The 11,549-nt window shown below is 44.6% G+C and overlaps 1 protein-coding gene across 6 annotated transcripts in view; it reads left to right on the forward strand.

Moving 5' to 3' along the window:
- The first annotated feature begins 2,443 nt into the window (after window positions 1-2,443).
- The window catches only part of Phactr1 (phosphatase and actin regulator 1), a 474,784-nt gene continuing 465,678 nt past the window's right edge, over window positions 2,444-11,549 (forward strand). Inside the window, exons 1-2 of one of the 6 annotated variants that reach the window (XM_032884873.1) lie at window positions 2,444-2,483; window positions 4,203-4,353. In XM_032884873.1, the coding sequence (XP_032740764.1) occupies window positions 4,251-4,353 (103 nt within the window). In that variant the 5' untranslated portion in view covers window positions 2,444-2,483; window positions 4,203-4,250. The other 5 variants (XM_032884876.1, XM_032884872.1, XM_032884878.1 and 2 more) reach the window with 5 other exon arrangements.

The following is an 11,549-nucleotide window of genomic DNA, read 5'->3' on the forward strand; positions in this document are numbered from 1 at the left end:
ATCATCAACTTCGAAACTCTAGTTCAGAGCCAAGCAAGGTGTCGCATGCTTTTAACCCCAGCTCCTGGGACACAGAACACGTGGAGCTTCCAGTTGAAGGTCACCCCAGTCGTGACAAAGCCAGTTTTAGGACAGCCAGAGCTACACAGGAAAACCCCGTCTCAAAAAAGCAGGAAGGAAGGAAGTCTATTTTAAAATCTGGTTGGATAATATTTTGAAAATATAATGATTATTTAGTAAAACGATGTCCCTTTTGTGAGTAAATCATTTCCTAAAAATCATTGCTTTTTAAAAGTTAAAATCTTACCCATTTAAAAAAAAAATCATAGGCTTTTCACATCATTTCCATTACTTGAGAGGGAGGGAGAGAGGGGAAGAGAGAGAGAGAGAGAGAGAGAGAGACAGAGACAGAGACAGAGACACACAGAGAGAGACACAGAGAAAGAGACACACAGAGAGAGAAAGAGACAGAGAGACAGATACAGAGAGACAGACACAGACAGACAGACACATACACATACAGAGAGAGAGAGAGAGAGAGAGACAGAGACAGAGAGACAGAGAGACAGAGAGAGACAGAGAGACAGAGAGAGAAAGAGGAAGCCTGCTTTGTGCCACAGCATACATGTGGGGGTTAAGAGACAACTCTAGGTGTCAGTCACCACAGTTCCTCATGTCTGAAGCAGGGTCCTTTTGTCGTTTGCTGCTGTATGTACCAGGCTAGCTGGCCTACAAAGTCCAGGGATTCTCATGTCTCCACTTTACATCTGGAACACTGGCATTCCATCTGGCTTTTATGAAGGTGCGAAAGATTGAACCTCGGGTCCTAACACAAGCACTTTACCCACGGAATCCTCTCCCCAGCCCCAGCATTTTATAAAGTACCTCAAGTTTCCTTTCCTAGGTCAGTCCTCTAGAAATCACTGAATTCCAAAGGCGCTCTCCGTCCCAGGAACACAATCTATTTTTCAAATGTCCTATTTAGCATTATCTCCATGCCCAGGCTCATCTACACTTCACACAGAATCTGACGTTTTTTCCAGCTTAATCTCCCCTTTCTCTCCTTTTCTCTCATTTCTCTCTCCACTCTCCCTCCCCCTGCATCTCTCTCACCTATGAGTCACTATAATTTCAGTAGAAGCACAATAGAGGGCTAGAACCTGTCGCCCACACTCTACTGTAAGTGAAAGGAACTAGAAGACAGCTTTCTCTTCTTGTAAATGTCAAGTGTTCACCTGCCTCTACTGAGGGCTGAATAGAAATCCAACCTTCAATATCTAAGGCCAGGGGTCTGAGCAAAGCTTTGCACATTCAGAGACCAAGCTGACTTCTCCCCAAGGCCTTTTGATTGATCATTACATTTAGGTCTTCCACGAGGCGGATCTCTCTGCCGCACTAACTCGGTACCTGGTTTGCTCCGATAGAATGGGAGAGCCCCACCCTATTGTTGACCTACGAGACAGTCAGCAAGGCATTTCCCGGGTTCTCTTATGAGAAACAACCCCCTAACCTAAAGGCCAGGTAACAAGAAAGACACATAAAAAGCCGGTTTTCAGAGTTAGCAGTCACTCACTCACTGGCACTTGTCTCCTGGCTAAGCTGTGGACATGGGAAAACAGAGTCTGACCGTCCTTCCAAGTCCTGGCAAGCATCGCTCGCTTCTCTTGTCTTAACAACCCATGCTGATGCTACACGCTGCCCTGCACTAATCATCACTTCTGCTTGGTCCGTACAAGGTGGAAGAAGGTGGCAGAAAGCATACACTGGGGCATGACTTGATTAGCATCATGGCTTTTAAGGCCATAGTTCAAATCCTCATGCCTACAAGACCTTCCTGGGGTGCAGTAAGGAGGATATCAAACCAGGCTAACTGAGGGGCGCAACCAAAGCATGTTTTTGCTGTTGAGATAAGAATTCTGTGGCCATCAGAAAAGAGGAGCCCACTTGGGCATTTTGAAGATCTGACTGTGCACAGACAAAAAGAGGGAGGGTGAAACCCGACTGGCCTTCTGAGTTTCTCTTCAGAATGGAGCTCGCAGTTTTAATTGTTCACCTTGTTTGGCAGCTCAGAAGGAAATGGCAGGGCACCAAACCCTACCGGGAGCAGCCTTCAGGATTAGCAAGTATTCCACACCTTTGAGAGCCTAGGAGACAGGAGAATCATTTTAAATGCAAATGAAATTGAGGGGGTAGCAGAAAAGAACACATAAAAGACGGTAAAACAAAACCTTTCAATTTTCTTAAATTAGCAGGCTAATGTGTTCTAAAGAGCAGCCCCACTCAGATCCTGGCTTAGTGGGGGGAGGGGGCATTTCATCACAATATAAAACCGGCAGATCCATCATTTCCCTCCACTCACTGCTCTTGACTGGAGATTGAAGGGAAAATTAGAAGCTGTTCATTTGGGCTCACAGGCTTAGCAGCCCTGCTCCGCCTGCCCCGTTGCTCTCTGGAAGCGTCCTGTTGAAAGGGCACAAGTGCTGGTGAGTATCCCCTAACTTTGAGAACCTTCCCTCTGCATGTCTTTCTGGCTGTGTTGCCTTTGGTAGGCTAGGGGTTGTCTCCTGTGGGAATCTGTGTTACAATGCGGCTTTCAAAATCTGGGAAATTTCAGGCAGCTTTTAAGCTGTTTCTAGGGACCGATTCACAGAAGGAAAGAGTTATTTTCAGCCTGGATGCCGGTGACTGTTTATGTATTAATTATAATGTCGAACACACCACACTGCCAGTAAAATAGCCTTTCTTCACCACCCTGCCCTGATCTGCAGTAGGATGAAGGCATGGTCTAAACACTACAGTCCTCTCCACTGCTTAATCATTTACCACGTATTTTTGTTCTTCCTGCAAAGCAGACTGGGCTTTGAGATTGTGAAAATAGATTATTAAAGCAGAGATTCCAATTTTTAAATAACCGTGCGATATCTCTGTCTGAGAGGTGGGAGAGTAGGCTGTGAATGACCCTGGGTATGTAAAAATCTTCATGTAGATTTCGATGGTTTCCCTGCCAAAGTTTTACATGGGAAAGTGGTAATTTCCTTCCTTCGCAGAGGAGGGCGTGGAGAGGCTGAAACTGGCGTCACCTTCGGTTGCTAAGGTAACATGTTCTGGCCATTTTATCTGATAGAGAAAGTCCAGTGGACAGAATACATTATTCATCACCGATCTAATCAGATAATCAAAACCATTTACTTTCGCTGGGAATATTTAATAAGATCAAAGCAGCTGGTTGAAACTGTTCACTTGGACTATCGACAAGCCCTTGGTTTTACTTTTTATTTTTTTCTTTCACAGTGAGTATTCTTTGCCGTTGGGGTACCTTGGGCTATATATTTTTTTAAAAAAGTTTCCTCTTAACAGACCCGGTTTCTTAGATGAGAGTGTGCGGACTTAGAAAAACAAGCGGTCGCTTTAGCCTTCAGAGTCTGATATTTAAAGACTTCCTCTTGTTCCTCCTTAAAAATATAATAGTGCAGAAATAGAACTAGTTCGTCTGTGCCGGTATCAGGGGTAACTGCATGGGCTCTGTGAGAAGGGGCTGGCTGTTTTTCACGCCAGGGTAGTGCATGCTGTGGGAAACCTGGCAAGGCTGTGGTGTTTGCCGCTGCTGCACGAACCATAATTCTGTATCAAAAGCAGCCTATACCGGGCTCAGGCAGATAAGCCAGTCGCACTGTATAGATTGTGCTGAAGGGAATGGCTGAGGTCTAAGGAATTCAAGGCATTTGTACAGCGAACAAGCCAGCCTATATTGCAAAGTGTCTCTGAGAGGAGGTTCGGGTTCCCAGGGGGTGCTCTGTACTAAAGGGGACACCAGACACCCCTGGATCAATTGAAGAGCAAGTTACAGGTAGGGTGATACCTTCTAATGCCATTTATCAGGCAGACTTTTGCAAACTGGAGGCATATGGATTCAAAAGTATACCTTTCGTCAGGTAACATACAGCAAGGAGAAAAACAGTATGTTAATGTCTCTTTAACCTGGATGGCTTTATTTTCTCAGGCAGAATATATTATTTTTAATCGGTGTTAACTAAAGGTTGAATCTTCTCATACAATAGAAGGGCTCTGGCGGTGGGGGCTTCAAAATTAGAAATGTCAGTCAAATGTTGGCATATGAGAACAGAGGACTCTTATTTAAATTAAAGAATGCACACACTTGACAGCCTGAAATACTGTGGCTTTCTCCTCTTCCCCCTTTATAGAGATCTAAGTGATTACCTTCTCTCAAAATCCTGTTCTGAACATTGAAGATGGATTATCCCAAAATGGATTATTTTCTGGATGTCGAGTCGGCTCACAGACTCCTGGATGTGGAGTCAGCACAGAGATTCTTCTACAGCCAAGGAGCTCAAGGTAACACCTGGGAAAGAGGGGAGCCCCTCACCCTCCCTCTGCCTGCTTCACTGTAAACAGAGCAGCATCAGCTGCTGACAGCCCGGGCTCTGCCTTGGAAGTTCATCAGTTAATATTCCCAACTTGAGATCCTTTACCAAAGTGCTGCCAGAATTTCAGAACTGCCCAAAGAAGTCCATAGTCCTGGAGGTGTAAGCAAGTGTTGGGTGCATATCTCGGAGCGCTTTGCTAGAACATGATGCTCAACTCCCTGAGTCCAGAGCTTACAGCTAAGAGGACGGAGGGATGGATGCCTTCCCACCTGGGGACTTTTAGACAGGCAGCTACTTACAGCACTTGTGGCAGTCTCAGGGCACCCTGACCTAGCTGAGTGCCATCCGGCTGGATTATGGGCTTCTGAGATAAGTGGGCCACTTGTGTAGCTGCCTTCCCCGGTCTCAATGATCTCAGTGGCTTTCTAAAGGATCCTCAGTGCACATTCAAGGGCCTCCACCCTCTTCCGTGAAGTGAGGCAGACCGTGTGCTTTCGTTACCTGGTTCAAGGTCGTTAATTAGGCTCTAACTTGCTTGCTCTTCTGTCCAGGTTCCATTTGGAACCTTTGTCATTGTTAAGGTAACCAAAGAACTCGAAGTGTTTTTGTCCAACTGGTGGGGAGGAGATTTTGTTTGTTTGTTTGTTTTGCTTCAATCATAGTTTGTGTTTTTCACGAAACTGTTACGATGTCCAGTCAAATGACCTTGTATGAGGCTGCATCCCAGAGCATACACCGAGAAGGTGGACAGTGGTCCTGTTTAAACAGGGACGTAGTTGAATTCTGGGACGTCACAACGCAGAGCTGGGGAGGAGATACACTGCATTAGAATCCTCCATGTTTGACTTGTGACGTGACAGGAAGCTCCTCTTGGGCACTGATAATAATACCCCACCTCCATTTTCCCCAAGCGTTCTTATGAATTGTTTGTGTGTTGCTCTTGGTAACCTCGAGGGCTTTCAAGCCTCCTGCTTTCATTTTCTGAGAATAAGCCTATGCTCTTAAATTCAAGAGGGGCCGGATATTATCTGCAGGATGTGTTTGGGTCATCCGGCTCAGCAGCATAGCCTGATTTTGGCGAAAGTGATACCATGGCTAATTCCCACCCTCTAAGAGGAGAGAGGCAGCATCGCTACTCTCTGTCACTTCCGGAGGTCTAAGAATGTTCTTGGGAAGGAGGGTCAGAGGCTCGCTAACACCTGCAGCTTCTTCTGGGACTGCAAGTATCAAGGTGGCTGAAGTGATTATGGAGCTGGAAGAGAGGGGAGAAGAGAGAGGCTTCCACCCCATTATGGCCCCTGATTTTATACAGTACATGCCATTCAGAGCCTTACTCCATGACAGGTTCATCCAGCTTCGCTGCAGATCAAGAAAGGAAGCAGTAGTTAACTGTGGAGGGGAAAGATGTCTGTTCACTTAGTTCTTGAAGATGATGGACTCTTGGCTTTTATGGGAGGAAAGCGGGCAGGGTGTGTGGGAGGCTTGAAGATTACAAGGCAGCCTGGTAGCTGCGGCAGATGGAGCTGGGGGTGGAGTGGTCAGAATTGTCACCAGCAGTGACGGTGGTGTAGACTCCAGAGCTGGAATAACTGGGAAAAACATGGGAGGTGGCAGCATACGCTATGGCTTCTCCTTGGGATCACGTGTGCCTGCGGGTGAGGAGGATGCTGCTTTCCACTCCAGGAGTCCTAGATTGGCAGGGTTTCAGTGGGTTCCCCAACCCTTAGCTGGGGTCCTCAAATCAGAAATCCAGATGCTTTGGTGGTTTCAGAGTTTGCAGTTAAACAGGAGTGACGGAGCCAGCACAGCTCTCGAGGGACCCGTATTTAAAAGTCAACGCATACAGTCCTTTGCAAAATGATAACGGTGACCGCTTCCTAAGTTGTTAAGCACGTTAATGAGTCGACGTCTTTAAAGCGCTTAAAACAACATCTGCAGCATAAGACACTGAATATCATCGAATCAATAAAGTAGGTGTCCCATGTTAAAGGCCCTCTCTGCTCTGATTGAGAGTCCCCAAGGCAGCCAAGGCTTTGCCGATAAAAAAAAAAAAAAAAAAAAAACTTAACTAATGGGAACTCAACCTCCCTTTTTCTAGTGAAAAGCAAATACAGAGAGAGAGAGAGAGAGAGAGAGAAAGAGAGAGAGAGAGAGAGAGAGAGAGATTAGGTAAAAGTAAAATCACAGGAAAACCTACCATAGCACAAACTTCAACGATAATAAAAGTATGTTGTCATGCATCTTCCCCCATCCCCAGCAGTTCTTTCAATTTATCTTAAAACATGGTCATCAAGTCCCCCAACACTTAGGGCCGCTTGAGGAGCACTGTCTCCACTAACTCACAGTTTCCCACTATAGTTCATAGGCTCCTCTGTAGTCACTGCTGCCCACTTTGCACAGGTGTTCGGTCTTTCCAAGACACCAGACCCCCAGGTCTTATAAAGGCTTCCAGGTGAGCAGTGAGGGGGTAAAGGCTCAGCACCACAGCCTGCAACCCTCTCCTCCCATAGCACAGACTCATGTCTGCAGTGTAGGACTAAAACCTATGTTGGTCCATGTCAAGGCTCTGGGTACCAGGAGACAGACTGGTATGTGATGGCTGCTTCTTACGAAAGGAATGTGGGACAAAGAGGCATACACTCCAGGTGGCTCTCAACCCAGCCAGACTAGACCAAAACGGTGGTGAGAGGACAATCTAAAAAGAGAGTGGATGCGATACTCTCTTCTTAAAAGATCTAACCGGAAGTTTCATACAGAGCTCACCATCTAGAGCTTGGATTACCCTGATTGGGCCCGGCTGTTTATTTCCTTTGTTATTCATTTGTGTGGCTATTTCTATAGACCAAACACATGTTCTCAGAGATCTAAATCCTTCAAGGAGGAAAGAAAATAAATCGCCAAGGGTTCCCCTTCTTCCCTTTCCTGTGCAATTTACTCTTTATTGAATATACTATTCACAAAATTCTAAAGAACACCTTCAAAATTAATTATAGACTGCATATCTATCCAAAGCAATCATTTTAGAAGTATGTTTTTAAGTGACTCAGAGGTATTTTTTTGCTTAATTTTTCTTGGAAAATGAAAATATCCTGTTCCAAAATAGAAGAGAATGTTCTAGTTAGTTAATATGAGAGGAGTTGAGGAAGACGTGAGCTCCTAAAGCGAGAGCAAAAGGTCCCGACTCTTTGAAGTCCCTTTGGAAATCCCTGAGTCTGTCAAGTTTGTGTTCTGTTCTGATAATGAAACAGCTTGCTTTCTCCTATCTCCATTTCTCTTTGGTTTGAATGTAAAATGTGGAAGATTGGATGGCTGGGAATTCTGTTATCAACATTGTGATGTGTTCTGGAGAACGGGTTGGAGGTGGTGAAGCCCACAGGCCTCCTGTTTGGCTTCTGTTGGCAGACAATGTTCTCCTCACCCCAGAATATTCTGGTGACACAGAGAGAACTCTGTAAAGGCCACCTGTAACTCAGAAGGAAGATTCTGGAAACTGGAAGTACATGTGACTTCAAAGGTCAAATGGGTCTCCACGGGACACATTCAAGTTTACCCTTAATTAGGTTCTGACAATGACAGTCCCACCCGCAATGTCAGGCTCTGGGACTTTCACAGTGCCCAACTACACTGAGGGGGACATCATTAAACTTTTTACAAATGAGTTAAAACGGGCATCTGGGTTTCCCTTAACCTCCCCTCCCCAACCTAAGTGAAACAGGATCTGAGTAGCGAGGTCTTCAGAACCCTAGTTTCCAACTGGCTTCCCAGTCAAGCCTATGAAGAAGGATTAACCACTTTTCTACATGTTTGGTGGGGGAAGCATCGTATCTAGTGTAGATTAGAAACATCCCAAGAGATTTCACAAGATTCTCCATGACTTTTTTTCCCCAATGGGCAATCAGAGATGAGATTTGAAGACTGTGTCCTGTAGCTTTTTTTTATTTTTATTTGGGAGTGAGAAGTAAGTGCCAGGGATTGAACTTAGGGCAGGTACTTTACCATTAAGCTATATATAGCCCATTTTTTTGTGGCTATTTTTACCTCAATATGTTTCTTAGCCACACCTAGATAGCTAAGTATTATAAACTATCATATATTGTAAATATTTCCTATAAGTGACACGGGTCTTACACATTCTAGGCAAGCAAGCACTCTACCACTGAATCACATGCTCATCCTTCAAAGTCATCTCTTATTAACTGAGTTCAAATGATCCAAAGTGGCAAATAGACATCAAGAAAGGAACATACATGGATCAGAGACTTCACTTTATATATTCATTGCATATGTTTATCCCCAATGAAGCACTGGGAATTAGGGATTGCAGCGTTCTATGCATGTTGTAGAACAGAACATTTAACTTGGAGCTGGGGAGGTAAGTCATTTGGAAGCATGCTTGCCACAAAAGCTCAGGGACACATGTGTATGTGAAGCAATGGAGCTCCTCTAACGCCAGTGCTGGGGAAGCAGAGACTCTGGGGCTTTGTTGCCCTAATTACTGAGTTCTAGGACCTGGTGAGACACTGGGTTGTAAAAGCTGCCCATCTAAATGGTGCCTAAGAAATAGCCACTAAGTTTGACAGCTGACATCCTCAATCATGTGATTATATGTGAACACACACACACACACAGAGAGAGAGAGAGAGAGAGAGAGAGAGAGAGAGAGAGAGAGAGAGAGAGAGACAGTGAGAGAATTTAAAATTGAAGAGTGGAAGATTCTTGAAACAGGCCATCCATTTGGATATCTGCAAAGCTAGCTCCATTTTTTTTTTTTTTACATAAAAGCTATCAATGTCACTGGACATTGATATTACCTTCAACACATTACTAGGCAGTCAGTTGACTAAAGCTACCAGACAGTCACATTTAGAGCCCCCAATCACAATCCCCCCTCCTTTATCACTCTGCATAACTCGTGGCATTTGAAGCCCTTGGTGCTCCTCATAATGTACCTTTTCTCTTGTCTGCATTGTCTTGTTCGACAAAGGGAAATGCCAGTTCTGACAACTGATGAATGCCACGGTGAGCTTCTCAGAATCTCTTCAAGTAGTTGTACGAATAAAGAAACATTCAGTGAAACCTTTCTGTCAACCCTCAGTGCCCCCTCACCTCCACCTTTTCTTGAACATCAATTTTTATTGGATATTTCATGTATTTATATTTCAAATGTTATCCCCTTCTCCCCTGCTCCCATCCCCCTCCCCCTGCTTCTATGAAGATGCTCCCACTCATACCCACCCACTCCCACCTGGCATTCCCCTACATTGGGGAAATGAGCCTTCACAGGACCAAGGACTTCTCCTCCTATTGATGCCAGATAATGCCATCCTCTGCTACATCTGGAGCCATGGGTACTCTTTGGTTGGTGGTTTATTCCGCGGTAGCTCTGAGGTGTCTGGTTGGTTGATACTATTGTTCATCTCTACTTTTTGTTATGTGCTTCCCTCCACACAAGAAATCCATCAAAACATTGGCCTTTGAATCGTTAGCTTTCAGTTGAATGTTCTCCAACCATCCTAACCTTTACACCTCTGGGATTCCTTAGTATGGTCCCAGGAGACAAAGACATTTGGCATTACTCAATTAGCTGCAAGTCATTAGTAATGGTTAATTAACAATGGCATTCTTTCTTTTCCTCTGCTTAAGGCAAGACCTGGCTAGCATCAACAATACCTCCCAATGAGTTTTGCCTGATGTTTCCAGATGTTTCTCCTATGCCTACGTGATAGCCTTTGTCATAGTACAGGGCTCCAGTTTTACCCCATATGAAATCCCTCCGCTCACTGATATAGGAACTCAAGAAAATGGCAGCCTCTCTAAGCCTTGGGTTCTTCATCAAAATAATTGACTACCTCCAGATCCAAGGAAGGTTGAGGGGTTAAATGAGGAGAGAGAGAGAGAGAGAGAGAGAGAGAGAGAGAGAGAGAGAGAGAAGAGAAGAGGAGAGGAGAAAGAGACAGAGACACACAGAGACAGACAGACAGAGTGTTCTTGTCAATTAGTCACTAATGATATCTTCTTGTTATTTAAATGCCTTCATCTCTCTCTCTCTCTCTCTCTCTCTCTCTGTGTGTGTGTGTGTGTGTGTGTGTGTGTCAATTAGTCCTAATACTGATATTAGTTACTTAAATGTCTCCCACCTACCTCAAACAGGGTGTTCTCCTTAAATACCATTTTCTTGGTGGCAGCATCATCCTTGTTATAAAAGAGAGTATTATGATTTATTGAATGCCTCTACTGACCTGGTAGAACAGGAATCCTTCAGTCTACATTTTCTAGGAGAAACTTCAGATTCAGAAAAAAAGACTTAAAGCTTCAGACATGGAAAACAGCGCTTCCCAACCAAAATTTCTTTTAAAATCTTAAAATCTTTAGTTGAAAGTGGAAAGTGCTTAAGGCTGAAGGGAGAGGTGCATAAAAAAAATCTGCTAGAAAGAATTAAGATGTGGGAACTGAAAGTCAGCAACGCAGATATATCTGTTATGAAACAAAAGAAATCCATTAAAAACTCAAACGAGAAAGGAAAATATTACAGGAAAAGTTTAGGTATGTTATTGAACAATTATAGACCTTGAAGTCAAATTTCCAGAGGCAATGAGGATTTTAATGTCTAATTGTTGATAATGGCTGAGTTTTCCCTCTGTACGAAAGTAGTTATGAAAGGGATGAAGCCTGTGATAACTTCCATGAGACCAAGTCAAAGAGTGCTCTGAATGAGTTCAGAAACCGAGTTCTGACCTGTGCCGAACTCAGATCCCCTTCCCTTTTGTCTTTAACCCCCTGGGGCCCAGTCCAGGCCTCACACATTTTGGCCAATTGATCTCCAATGCAGCGTCCACTCACGCTCTTGTTTCCAACCAGGCACCGTGGAGGAAGCTGTGGAGATCCATCAGAGTTGCTAATTGGAAATGCACTGTGAGAACAGCACACAGGGTCCCTGCCATGTATTAAGAGGCTTGGTCATTCAGCAAGCGGAAGGCTGTACTCTTTCTCCATCCCAGTCTCCGGAAACCTCAGGTGTGGCTCACTCCTGAAGGTGCTGGAGGTCTGGTTTTCTCCAGAAAAGCTAGGGTACAAGCAATGACCACAAGTCAATCCAGGGCCCATTTAAGGGATGCCTGACAAGTGGATTAAAATTGTCTACATCACAGTAACACCTTTCTGTCT

This window comes from Rattus rattus, chromosome 14 (genome assembly GCF_011064425.1).
Source record: "Rattus rattus isolate New Zealand chromosome 14, Rrattus_CSIRO_v1, whole genome shotgun sequence".
NCBI lineage: Eukaryota > Metazoa > Chordata > Mammalia > Rodentia > Muridae > Rattus > Rattus rattus.